Source organism: Suricata suricatta, chromosome 1, assembly GCF_006229205.1.
Source record: "Suricata suricatta isolate VVHF042 chromosome 1, meerkat_22Aug2017_6uvM2_HiC, whole genome shotgun sequence".
NCBI classification, from domain to species: domain Eukaryota; kingdom Metazoa; phylum Chordata; class Mammalia; order Carnivora; family Herpestidae; genus Suricata; species Suricata suricatta.
In genome coordinates, this window is record NC_043700.1 from 150,556,028 (window position 1) to 150,570,700 (window position 14,673).

A 14,673-nucleotide genomic window follows, 5' to 3' on the forward strand; every position below is an offset into this window, starting at 1 on the left:
AAGCATTTGACAAAATACAGCACCCTTTCCTAATAAAAACCCTTGAGAAAGTCGGAATATAAGGAACTTATCTAAACAGTATTAAAAGCAGTTTATGAAAAGCCCACAGCTAATATCATCCTCAATGGGGAAAAACAGAGCTTTCCCCCTGAGATCAGGAACACGACAGGGGTGTCCACTCTCACCAATGCTGTTTAACATAGTGCTGGAAGTCCTAGCATCAGCAATCAGACAACAAAAGGAAATAAAAGGCATCAGAATTGGCAAAGAAGAAGTCAAACTTTCACTTTTTGCAGATGACATGATACTCTACATAGAAAACCCAATTGACTCCACCAGAAGCCTTCTAGAACTGATCAATGAATTCAGTAAAGTTGCCGGGTACAAAATCAATGTACAGAATTCAGTTGCGTTCCTATACACCAAAAGTGAAGCAGCCAAAAGAGAAATTAAGAAACTGATCCCATTCACGATTGCATGAAAAACTATCAAATACCTAGGAGTAAACCTAACCAAGGATGTAAAAGACCTATATGACGAAAACTATAGGAATCTTATGAAAGAAAATGAAGATACCAAGAAATGGAAAAACATTCCCTGTACATGGATTGGAAGAATAAACGTTGTGAAAATGTCATTACTACCCAAAACAATCTACTACACATTCAATGCAATCCCCATCAAAATTGCACCAACTCTTCTCAAAGCTAGATAAAACTATCCTCAAATTCATATGGAACCACAAAAGACCCCAAATAGCCAAAGTTATATTGAAGAAGAAAACCAAAACAGGAGGCCTCACAATCCCAGACTTTAGCCTCCACTACAAAGCTGTCATCATCAAGACAGTATGGGATTGGCACAAAAACAGACACATACACCAATGGAATAGAATAGAGAACCCAGTACTGGGCCCACAAATGTATAGCCAATTAATTTTTGACAAAGCAGGAAAGAGTATCTGATGGAAAAAAGATCGCCTCTTTAGCACGTGGTGCTGGGAGAACTGGACAGCAACATGCAGAAGAATGAAACTAGACCACTTTCTTACACCATACACAAAAATTAACTCAAAATGGATGAAGGACCTGAATGTGAGACAGGAAAGCATCAAAACCCTTGAGGAGAAAGTAGGAAACAACCTCCTAGACTAGACCTCAACCGCAGCAGTATCCTCCATGACACATTCCCAAAGGCAAGGGAAATGAAAGCAAAACTCTACTCTGGGGACCTCATCAGGATAAAAAGCTTCTGCACTGCAAAGGAAACAATCAAGAAAACTAATAGGCAACCAACAGAATGGGAAAAGATAGTTGCAAATGACATATCAGATAAAGGTCTATTATCCAAAATCGACAAGAAACTCACCAAACTCCACCCCCGTAAAACAAATAATCCAGTGAAGAAATGGACAGAAGACATGAACAGACACTTCTCCAAAGAGGACATCCAGATGGCCTACAGGTGCATGAGGACGATGCTCAACATCACTCAGCATCAGGGAAACACAAATCAAAACCACAATGAGATACCACCTCACACCAGTCAGAGTGGCTAAAATGAACAAATCAAGAGTCTATAGATGCTGGTGAGGGTGTGGAGTGATGGGCACACTCCTACACTGTTGGTGGGAATGTATACTGGTGCAGCCGCTCTGGAAAACAGGGTGGAGGTTCCTCAAAACACTATCCATATAACTCCCTTATGACCCAGCAATAGCACTGCTAGGGATTTACCCCAGGGATACAGAAGTGCTGATGCATAGGAGCACATGTATCCCAATGTTCATAGCAGCAATGTCAACAATAGCCAAAACATGGAACAAGCCTAAATGCCCATCACCTCATGAGTGGATCAAGAAGATGTGGTATATATACACAATGGAGTACTACATGGCAATGAGAAAGAATGAAATATGGCCATTTGTAGGAAAGTGGATGGACCTCGAGAGTGTCATGTTAAGTGAAATAAGTCAGGCAAAGAAGGACAGAAACCATATGTTTGCACTCATAGGTCTAACAGGAGAACAGGAGAAACCTAATGGAGGACCAGGGGGAGGGGAAGAGGGAAAGAGAGTTGGGGAGAGAGAGGGATGCAAAACTTGAGAGACTACTGAATACTGAAAATGAACTGAGGGTTGAGGGGGGAGGAGGGAAAACAGGTGGTGGTGATGGAGGAGGGCACTTATGAGGAAGAGCACTGGGTGTTGTATGGAAACCAATTTGACAATAAACTATTTAAAAAATAAATAAATAAAAATAAAAATAAAAAAGTAAGTGATGGCCATTAAGGAGAGCACTTGTTGGGATGAGCATTGGGTGCTGTATGTAAGTGATGAATTACCGAGTTCTACTTCTGAAACCAATACTACACTTGAATTTAAATAAATATTTTTTTAATGAAGGAAAAAATAAAATAGCAAAGACACAGGGAAAAAAGCTTATTCCAGAATTCATGAAGACTCTCAAAAAATAACATCTTTCAAATAAGCCTACCTATGAATATAGTGCCTCCATAATAATTATCAAATACTTGGTTAAAGAAAAATACATTTATTGCTGAGTAAAATATTTTTCAATCTAAAAAAGAGTAATAAATAGAAGTGGAAATTGGAAATTTGTTAATCTCCTTTAACAAACATCCATTACACTTACTATGGAAAAATGTTCAAAATGATGGGGAATTAGCCAGTGTGATATATACCAAAATATCATAACATCGTACACTAACTAGATGCATTTCATCCAGAATGAAGCATCTCATCCAGGATGAAATGGTACCATTTCTGAAAAAGGAGAGAGTGTATAATGTCAGTGTAATGAAGACTAGCCCGGTGAAAGGTACTTTAGTACCATTATAGGGAGAAACACCAATAAAATGGAAATTAACACCAGATAAAGTTAGATTAATTCAGTGTACCAATTTTTCACCCAATCAACATCTTGATCCTTTCCTACTTTGGCCTAAAAAGACCGACCCTATGGATGAACAGTGCTCTAAATAAATAATCAGTGTGGTTTTGCTTTATAAACCAATCTGCCAGTTAACTTCAAATGTACTAACTCCACAGAGCCTAATCTCTTCCAAAAATAAGAGACTGAGCACACAGTTTTCTTCCCCAAAATACACTCACATGAACAAGGAACAAACAAGTCCATGTGGACATTAAAGATCAGACTCTGGGCCACAGAGAAGACACCCAAGATATTCACTCCATGTAATCCATTAAAAAAAAAAAACCTACCTACCCAATTTGGTCTAACATAGCCTCACTTTACTTAAAAGTGCTTTTGGCAACTTCTATTAAAAGCATTAAAATACAGAATCTGCTAGAAATAACTGCACATTCATACACAAAACAAACTAACCATGTTTGTTTATTTGTGTCTCAAACTATTGGCATCCAATAAAATACAGTAAGTATCGGCTCTCTCCATACACACTGGTTTCAATTGCATTATGGTATAGCTTCTTGAGCCATTTTCTGAGCCATAATGTTCTTTTAACACTGCTAATAATGAAAATGGGAGGGTAGGGAGTTTAAGGCCAAATCTCAGCTCCTCTGATTTAAAGAAATGACAATTAACCTTAGATAAAACATTTATCCTAAACCTGCATCCTAATCCATAAACTGGGATTAAGTATTTTAGGAGTACTAAGATTAGAGATGTTTTTTCAGTACCTGGCATGCATATAATAAAAGCTACTACTGGGGTGCCTGCCTAGCTCAGCCAGTAGAGCATGCAACTCTCGATCTCAAGGTTGTGAGTTCAAGCCCCACACTGGATGTAGAGATTACTTAGAAAAATAAAATCTTAAAAAAAAAAAACAAGTTGTCAGACACCTGGGTGGCTGGGTCAGGTAAGTGCCTGACTCTTGATTTTGGCTCGGGTCATGATCTCACAAGTTCATGGGATCTAGCCCTCATGGGGCCCTGTGCTGACAGCATGGCACTTCTCTCTTTCTCTCTCAAATATTAAAAAAAAAAAGCTACTACTCAATTAAGAGACTTTTAAAATACTTGCTGTACTGTAACAGCGACTAAGGAATATCATCTTTTAAACATAGTGAAAAGATTCAAAGACAACGATTAGCAAACACAAAAATTATTCAGACAAAAGTTAAGGACTATTGTAAAACACCACAGACACTGAGACAGGGTTATCGATCAATGAAAAAGATACAAATTTGTCATCATTCTAATCCAGTAACCCAGCAACACTAATAATGGGTCAACCAGATAGGACTTCAACTGAGACACGCTAAGTAGAATTCAAGCATTCAAATTTAATTTCCAGTGTACAAGTAATACAAGGCACAGGGTCAAAGGAAAAACTAAATGACACCATGAGAAAACAAGTAAGACAAATCCAAAAAGGGGGACATTCTACAGAAAAAATGAACTTCTTTCCTCAGTGCCTTAGTTTACTTTCCCCACTGGTAAAACAGGGACAATAATAGAACTTATACATTATAGGACAATTATAAAGACCCAAATGAGGGGTGCTGGGTGGCTCAGTTGGTTAAGTGTCTAACTCGATTTCTCATGGTTCATGAGATTTAGCCTTACATGGATCTTGGGATTCCCTCTCTCTCTGCCCCACTCCTACTTGCTCTCCCTCTCTCAAAATAAACATTTTTTTAAAAAAGACTAAAATTAGTTAATTCATATAAAATTCTTAAATGTTTTAATTAAGAGCTAGAGCACAACTATCAATAGAATATGATGCCTATCCTCAACAAAGCCTGAGAGAGCATTCAAACTAACCTTAGAAAATGAAACCAGGATGTACCCCAAAGCAATAAAATCAGGTTTCTGGTTAAGTGACTCAACTCAATAGCTTAGGTGATTTAGAAGGAACATTCAAAGTGTATTAACACGACAAGCCTGTAGGGTAAGGAAAAGCTACCAAGCATATTATGTGATTCCTTCATAGCTGCTCAAGTCAGAATCTACACTAAAATCAAATGTTACTCACTGACTTAAAGTAACAATATCCAACAGAAATAAAATGCAAGCAATATATGTTATTTTAAATTTTCTAGTAGTCACATTACAAAGATAAAAACAGGTAAAATTAATACAATATAACCAATGTCATGTCAACATATAATCAATATTTTAAATTTTTTTAAGTTTTATTTATTTAAGTAACTTCTTCACCCAACATGGGGCTCCAAAGATCAAGAGTCACACACACTCTTCTGACTGAGCCAGCCATGCACCCCAAAACAGATATTTTACATGCTTTTATTCAGTTTGAATTCATCTGTGTATTTTATACATTTCAGTTCAAACTAAGTACATTTCACAAGCTCAATAACCACATAAGGCTAGTGGCTACCCAGATAGCACAAATTTAAGGCAATTAATTATTAACTTAAGGACAATGGATCTATGTAAACTTCTGTTAACCCAAGATTTTAGCACTGTTTCCCCACAGGGGTACATATTCTAAATCTGGAAGTAAGGTATTCTGATTACTTCACAAGGGGTCAACTGTAACCAAAATGAGTTACCCATTCAAGGTCACCTAAGCTAATATTTACTTTTAATTTTGCCATTTACCTACCTTGATAATGGGGACCAATTATGGTTGGTGATCACGATTATCTCAGTCACCAGATCCTGGATTATCCATTATTCTTTAAAGTTTGGCTTTTATAAATCAGTCCATAGAACCCCTATCAGCTCTCAAAAGAGGACAAGCCCGCATTTCAGGAACTGAGAAATTAAGAAGGAATCCTTGTACCCTGAAAACCACACACTATGAAATTTGGTGTTATACTGTGTTGGGGGTGGGGGAGAGGGTGAGAAAGTAGAGATTGTATCATAGCCTTAGTAAGAATCTACATTTATACACAACTCCACTAGAATACAACACTGATTTTTCATTCTATTTTCTAATTATTAAAAATAAGCCATAAATTAGTTTTAAAAACAAATAAATCAATCATAAATAATGACCCAGTTCCAGGTCTAGAACTTCCTTATAATGATAAATTGTTTACTAAAAATCATAGAAGAGTTCCCACTTCTCACCAACCTGAATGAGTACGCATGTGTCTAGTTAGATGAGTCTTCTGAGAACTTGAATAAGGACAAAGTTCACATTTATATGGGCGTTCTCCTGCAAGAATATAATTAGGGTTAAATATGGTAAATAAGGCAAATATAATTCTCACTAACAATATAGACAATATTCAGTATTGAGCTTTTTTTTTTTTTTTTTATTGAGAGAATGAATCCTCAGCAGGCTCTGCACTGGGATTCCATAACCCCAATGCATGCTTCAATCATGACACTTAATACCTTGTATTTATATGTTTCTTTATTTTCTTACTTAAACCAGCCTCTTAAAAAGGATAACCTTTATTGAGCACTTACTATGTGCCAGGCATATTCTAAACACTTCTCATCTCTACAACAACCTTATGATGTAGGTACTCCCCATTCCACACATGAAGAAACTGAAGGAAGCCTGGGAGGCTCAGTCAGCTAAGCGTTTGACTTCAGTCATGATCTCACAGTTCCTGAATCTGAACCCCACAGCAGTCTCTCTGCTGTCAGCACAGAGACCACTTCAGATCCTGTCTCCTTATCTCTCTGCCCCTCCCCTGATCACACTCTCCCTCAAAACAAACAAACTTTAAAAAAAAAAAAAAAGACTTAAAAATAATGTTGAATGTATTCCTGTAAATGATGAATAAACCCATGAAAAGATGCACAATATCTTTACCAAGGACAGAAATGCAAATCAAAACCACAATGAGGGAAAATTTCACACCCGCAAGGATGGCTATAAGCAAAATGACAGATGTTATCAAGTATTGGTTAGGATAGGGAAACTGGAATACTCATACACTGCTGGTGAGATTGTAAAATAGTGCAGCCACTTTGGAAAACAGTTTGGCAGGTCCTCAAATGATTAAACAAGTTACCATATGGCCTAGCAATTCCACTACCAGGTATACACAGATGAGCCTCGAACATGAGCTTGAACTGTGCAGGTCTACTTATATGTGCTTTTTTCCCCTAATAGGTACAGTGGTGTAAGTTTATTTTCTCTTCCTCAGGGATTTTCTTAATAACATGTTCTTTTCTCAAGCTTACTTTATTATAATACAGTATATAATACATATACAAAATATGTCTTAATCAACTATGTTATTGATAAGGCTTCTGGGGTTGGTGCTCCTAATCCCTGCATTGTTCAAGGGTCAACTGTACAGACCCAAGAGAAATAAAAACATATGCCCACAAAAACTTGTGCATGAATGTTCACAGAGTTATTCACAAATGCCAAAAAATAAAAACAATCCAAATATTCTAACTGATGGATAAACAAAATGTTGTATATCCCTCCAAGAGAATATATTACTTGGCAATAAAAGGAAAACAAGTACTATGTATACAACATGGAGGAACCTTGAAAACATGCTAATGTGAAAAAAGATAGTCACAAAGGACCATATACTACTGTATGATTCTATTTATGTGAACCACCCAGAATGGGTCAATCCATAGTCATCTGTATGGTATATAAAATGTATGTCCATTAAGCTATTACCAAAAAAAAGGTTAACAGAAGGAAAATTAAATACCATTATAGATTAACATAAAGGACCAATTAAGAATAATGTATTTTGGGGCACCTGGGTGGCTCAGTCAGTTGAGCATCCGGCTTCAGCTCAGGTCATGATCTCACGGTTCTTGGGTTTGAGCCCCACGTCAGGCTCTGTGCTGACAGCCAGTTCAGAACCCGGAGCCTGTCTTAAGATTCTGTGTCTCCCTCTCTCTCTTTCTGACCCTCTCCTGCTCACACTGTCTCTCTCTCAAAAATAAATAAAACATTAAAAAAAAATTTTTTAAAGAAGAATGTATTTTAAATTCCTTATAACAGAATAGATTGCTTCTATCTGTGCAATTCTTCAAAATACACATAACTTAGTGATTTTTTTTGGTCACACATAGAGGTAAAAATATCATCCTTTAAAGTAAAATTTGTGGGGCACCAGGGTGGCTCAGTTGGTTACGCATCCGGCTTCGACTCAGGTCATGATCTCACAGTTCGTGCCTTTGAGCCCCGCATCAGGCTCTGTGCTGACAGCTAGCTCAGAGCCTGAGGCCTGCTTCAGATTCTCTATCTCCCTCTTTCTCTGACCCTCCCCTGCTCGCGCTCTCTCTATGTCTCTAAAAAATAAATAAAAAACATTTTAAAAAAAGTAAAAAAAAAGACTTATAAATTATAAAAATAAAGTGAAATTTGTGAACTGATTAAATATCAAACCCACAAAATTAAATCTCTTCTGATTAAAGATTCAAATGAAAATAATCCTCAGTCCACCACAATAATTAACCATAAAATAGACTTGAACTTTGATTCCTAGTTGTATATAACCATGGGCACATTACTTCATGGTTACCTCTCACTAACTTGGGCTATTATAACTTATCTTGTATTCCTCAATAGATTGTTCTGAAGATTAACATAAGTACCTAATACTGGGCACTCACTAAAGAACAGAAGAAACCTATTAAGTGAATTGGAAAACTAGGGTAGTTAAGTGAAAAGTGACTCTATCATTTATCTCTACTCTTCAGCACTAAATGAATTTATTTTTCCATAAATACAATTTTCAGAACCCTGCATTTAACACCAGATACTCAGAATTTATATAATCAAAATATTAGCCTCCAATGTATACACTACCAAATTGTTTTAAAATGATTTTTTTTATTGATTTTTGAGAGACAGAGAGAGACAAGTGCGAGCAGGGGAGGGTCAGAGAAGAGAGGGAGATACAGAATCTGAAGCAAGCTCCAGGCTCTGAGCCTGGATGTGGGGCTTGAACCCACGAACCAAACCGTGAGATCATGACCTGAGCCGAAGCCGGATGCTCAACTGACTGAGCCACCTAGGCACCCCGAAAATGATTTTTTTTTTTAAATCACAAATCAGGTGATATTAGGGAGAAAAGAATCTTCAAAAGCACTATGACCACACAACACTAAAATGTGAAATGAGATATATACAACCAATGTTAGCTTAATGTGGAAATAATCAACCTTAAATTAATGTAGAGAAAAAGTTATGGGAAATACAGTTAAGTATACAAAATATACCCTTAAAAATGAGTCACCTAAGAGAGCACCTGGGCGGCTCAGCAGGTTAAACATCTGACTCTTGATTTCTGCTCAGGTCATGACCTCTGCCAATGCAGAGCCTGCTTGGGATTCTCTCTCTTCCTATCTCTGCCCCTCACATGCATGCATGCACATGCTCTCTCTCAAAATAAATCACTCTCTCAAAACACTAAAAAACACTAAAAAAAAAAGTAGTCACCTAGACCACAACTAGATTAAAATAAAACACTATACAAAAAAATTAAGAAATGGCAAAGAGTTCTTGTTTAAAAAAGAGCTTTACATAAAAAATTGGAAATACACACAAAATACTGAATACTGAAACACTTTTCCAGTTCTCTCCATTTTCTTTTTGGTTCTAAAAATACTCGTAAATTGGCAATTAAATTTATTGTTAAAAACATTTTTTGCTTTTTGGGAAATATATGACTTATCAAAATACAACCGACCAAAAAAAATCCAAATGTATTAAGACAAAAGCACTGGTGTGCTGATAATATTATCTATTTGACTTGCATGGCGGTTAGGAGTACACATACTTGTAAAAGTTCATCATCAGGTATAGCTCAGTTAAAACAGTTCATCAAAGTGTACAGATTAAAGTCATGGCTGGTTGGTTACTACCGGAAAATTCTATAGATCCCATCCAATCTAAAATAAGGCCCAAAGTTCTTAAAAAATTGTTAAATGAATATAAAATATGTATGGCTGAAATATGCATGGTAGCTGGAATTTATTTCAAGATATTATAGGTGAAGTTAGTCTGTTTAATTCACACTATTAGGTAATTAACAGAGTAGGATTTCCAAGTAACTTTCATTTCCTATGCCATGTAATTTTGTAATGTTTGAACTTGAATTCTGAAATTAAAATGGTTTCAAAGCATGGAGACAGTCACAGTTTACAACAAATTCCAAAAGATCTACAAATTCTTTTATCTGACTAGATTTTAAATACAGGAGCTATCTCCGGGGGATTAGAAATCTTGCTGCAGACATTTTTCTCGTAACAGAATTTTACCTGCAAGTGTGATTAAGTCTGCCCCTTCAGTAAAGCACTATCGATTCTTTTTCCCTACTTTGTCCTTCTCTTACCTGTGGGATTCAGTCAGGCAGAGTGACAACTCTTGCAAAAGGGACCTGATGCAAACTGCATTCCACAACCCCTTTTCATTTGTGATCCAGAGTACTATACTAGATTATCCCATCCATTTTGTTCAGACCACCAATCAGTTCTCAAAGGTACCAATTCTTAGCAAAAATAATGTAACGTGAGAAAATTAACTACATAATTTACAAACATTTCCCTAAAAAAATGAGACTTCCAGGGCACCTGGGTGGCTCAGTCAGCTGAGCAACCTACTCCTGACTTCAGCTTAGGTTGTGATCCCAGGTCATGGGACAGAGCTCACGTTGGGCTCAGTGTGAAATCTGCTTAAGATTCTTCTCTCTCCTTCTGCTTCTTCTCCCCCACTTACACACACTCTCTCTAAAATATTCTTAAAAGAAAAAAAGAGACCCATTGGGGTGCCTAGCTGGCTCACTTGGTAGGGCATGCAATTCTTGATTTCAGGATCATGAGTTCAAGATCCACACGGGGCCTACGGCTTACTTTAAAAAAAAAAAAAAAAAGAGAGAGAGAGACACTTTACACAGATTTATAAATCAATTCAAAAGTGAATAATTAAGGGGTGTTGAGAAATGGGGAGCAACCACTAATAGGGTTTCTTTCTGGAGTGAAGATGTCCTAAAAACTGTGATAGTTATACAACTTTTGTGAATATACTAAAAGCGATGAATTGTAACTTTAAATGGATAAATTCCATTGTAGTGGACTGTATCTCAATAAAGCTGGTATTTTAAAAAATTGCCAATTGTCATATAATATTGGTAACTGTTGCATAGAGATAATAATGGGTATATGTTCATATTCTCTTTGAGATATTTGAAAATTTTCATATTTTTAAGACTGTTCCACTTTTTTGATAGAGTACACTTATAAACTCAAAGGTCCTCTGACACCCCTGAGTTCAAACATGCTGAACGGTACTGTTTTTTGTCTGAAAAATAGCTGCATTTTCCACATGTGTGTTTGCTTTCTTATAATGCTGTCAAGTGTGGTAATCCCACCAATCTTTTAACTCCTCACACTTCTATGTTTTGGAGACTTTAGGTTATTCTATGTAGAAACTCAATACCACAAAACAAATTTTTTTAAAAAGTTTAAGGCTGGGGGTCTTGGGTGGCTCAGTCAGCCAAGCATCCGTCTTCAACTTAGGTCTTGATCTCGTGGTTTGTGGGTTCGAGCTTGTGTTAGGCTCTATGTTGACAGCTCAGAGCCTGGGGCCTGCTTTGGATTCTGTATCTCCCTGTCTCTCTGCCCCTCTCCCAATCATTCTCTTTCTCTCTCTCTCTAAAAAATAAACATTTAAAAAAAAAGTTAAAGGTTTCTGTCAAATGGATCTTTCTAAGGGTTAATCATTGAGTTTTCCTTTTGTCTAAGTCCTCAATTCCTTCAGGAAACTATACTGCACCTGAGACCGACTAAATACATCTTCTAAAAAAACAGTAGTCTAATTTAGCTAAATGATCTATCCCACGTTGTTAGAATACAAATTTTAGCAATAACATTGGTAATAGTTATCTTGGCCATTCTGTGAAATGAGTGTTACTTCACTTATTCTCCAATTCCATATAATTACCCCCATGGAGAGAAAAGCCAAGCACAAAGAGGTTAAATGACTTATCCAAGGTCACAAAGACAGCAAATAACTGAACCAGGACTTGAACCCAGACTCTCCTTTCTTTAGTACTACTTTAACCACCTACTGAATTAATTATCAGAAGTGAGTTGAACTTATGGACTACAAAGGTACTCTTACCTGTATGAGTTCGAACATGTTGAACATAATTATTTTTTCTGTCTGAAAAATAGTTGCATTTTCCACATGTGTATACTTTCCTTGGAAAATGGTTTCTCAAGTGTTTCCTCCAGTGATATTCGCTTACTGTGGTGTATGTGCAAATGATGCACTTGTAAACTCGCTCATTATCCCCCGCTCTGGTGTGGTGTTTCAGGTGAGCAGTATAGTGATCATATCGATTGGTATTGTAGCCACAGCGGTCACAGCGAATGGGGCCCTTGGAGAAATCTCCCTCTTCTGCAGTAGAAGATCCAGATTCTCTGGCTTTTGCTTGCTTCTCTGCACTTTCTTCCACAAAGAATTTCTTGGCACTATGAACTCTGATGTGATGCACAAACTGTTCTTCAGATTCTGCTTCGTACTGGCATGGTTTACAGCGAAAGGGTTTGCTCTTCAAGTTCTTGCATTTGTCCTCTGCTCCAGGTGTTTCAGGAGGGAGATCTTTATTTGAGCTGTAAATTTCTGGGGCAGCTGGTACCTCAAACACAGGCTGTGGTTCTACAACACTGAGTTCCAAACTTTCCAGTTCCATGTTTTCCAGGCCACTGGGTTCACCTTTTATTTCAGGAGACTCCTCAAGTTCTTCCCCATCACTATCTGAAAAATTGTTATCTCCAACAGGCATCAATTCTGCCATTTGTCTTTCTTCACCAACCAGGTAATCACAGCAGCTGCCATTTACTTCCCCAGTTAGGGCCACATTTGCCAACATGATAAGCTGAGGCGCAGCCAGTTCAGCTTTGGAGAGGTCATGCAAATCATACATGTCGTTAGGCAAAGCCATGCCAATGTTGCCACTGCCGGTGAACAGCCCTCCTCCTCCAGAAGACTGCCCCATTACCTGGGTGGCCATAACTGTATTCTGAATTCAAAATAAAACAAAAACACAAAAGTACCAGTTTAAACACAACATCCAAAATGTCGCTGTAATTCTTCAGATCTCAGGAAAAAACATTTCCAAATATAATCTTTAAATTCAATGAGCTTCATTAATTGCTAAAATTAAGGCTTTAAAATATTTTTGTAATGCCAAACCTTCTTTATTGCAGTCATCAAAAAAATTTCTCTTAACCCTGCAAAAAATTCTATCAATTGTTTGATATAACTCATCCATCAACTAGGCCTACCACAGGCATGCCTTCCCTCAAGCACTTTTAAATTTTTCTGATGAAAAAAATAAGTAACTTCATTTTTAACGCTAACTAAAATTATATTTAAATTCATTACATGAATAGTTCATTGCTGTCCTCCCAATTACCCCCCCCCCAACAGTTTACTTCTCGAAATCAGAAAAGGGAGAAATAAAAAAAACATACTATGCATTTATTACATACAAACATGTCTGGAAAGTAGAAGCCTATCGTAATTGGCCAACTGAATTGACTTTCATATGAACTCAACTAACTCCAGAAGAATAAACTACTGTGAAAAAGTACCACTGAGTTTATTTTTAATGACCAGACCTGTTTAAAAGGGAAAAAAAATTGCGGACCTCTTCTCCTGTGAAAAAAGGAAGCTCCATGTATTCAAAACTTCACAAATGAAAATAAAGAAACTTTCGGCCTCGCTAATAATCGTACAACCCAATCGGACTATCAGCAACTTTCTTGCATTGTGCTTGACTTGGCCTACTTGCTTAATGGAAGCCATTACAAGATCACCTTCTTGAAAACATGTTGGGCTTTTAAAATTGCCTTAACCGCGTTACTTTCCCATCTAAAACGTGCTATTCTCAAATTGTGTGCTACCTTGCAAATTAAAAAACAAAGCAAAATAAGTGGCAAGCATTCAAATAAATAAAACCAAATCCCAAATACAAAAAGTAATCCGTTTCACCCAGGTGCATAAACACAAACCGACCGCGTTACAACCTACCAAAAGTTGGAATCAAATGCCATCACAGAAAACAAACTGAGGGCAAAAGCTGCCCTAGGGCTTAACAGCCTAGGCTACCTGGCAATTTACCCAAAATCGACTTTTCTCATACCCCTTTCAACCCTAACTACCATCCCTAAAGGAATTTTAACGTTTGTCAGGAAGGCCGTCTAAGCACAGCCCGAAAACCCAACGTGTTGCACGAATTCCTATGTGCGGCTGCCACCAGCGCCTGCCTCGGCGGCGGCATTCCTGACTGAAATAGGCATTCGGCCATTTTCTCAAAATACCAAACACAAAGCAGCTCTTTGCAAACTCGGGCGCTCTCGCTTCCTCTCCGCTGGGCCCGCTCACTGCACACATTTACACACCAACTCGCGGGAGTTGCCCCAACAACTCGTCCTGAAGCTTTCCCTGAGCTCCCTAACACTAAGAAAGGCAAGGTGGTCAAACTCGGGGCGCCGTTGGGCCAGACCAAATCTTCCCCATTCGAGGATGTCCCCTCCCCGGCCTGCGGGCCCCGAGTCTCGGGAAGAGGGAGGAAAGTTACCTCGTTGCCGGCGTCCCGGCTCCTCTCCCGGCCCCTGGGCTAGCCCTCCGCAGATGGCCCGGGAGGCTCCGCGGGCGCCCTCCGGAGGCGTCGGGCCCCAAGCGCCGGAGGGGGCCCCCACGCGCGCCGGCCGCCTCCCCCGCGCCCCGGAAGTTTGCAAACTCACTCCCCCACTGC

General features: G+C 38.2%; 1 protein-coding gene across 1 annotated transcript in view; it reads right to left on the bottom strand.

The window, feature by feature from the left end:
* Window positions 1-14,596, bottom strand: part of REST (RE1 silencing transcription factor) — a 25,124-nt gene extending 10,528 nt beyond the window's left edge. The window contains exons 1-3 of the mRNA XM_029945513.1: window positions 14,497-14,596; window positions 12,030-12,933; window positions 6,048-6,131 (exon numbers count right to left, since the gene is read on the bottom strand). Coding sequence (XP_029801373.1) covers window positions 6,048-6,131; window positions 12,030-12,924 — 979 coding nt within the window. The 5' untranslated portion in view covers window positions 12,925-12,933; window positions 14,497-14,596. The remainder of the gene's footprint in view (window positions 1-6,047; window positions 6,132-12,029; window positions 12,934-14,496) is intronic.
* Between the last annotated feature and the right edge of the window lie 77 nt (window positions 14,597-14,673).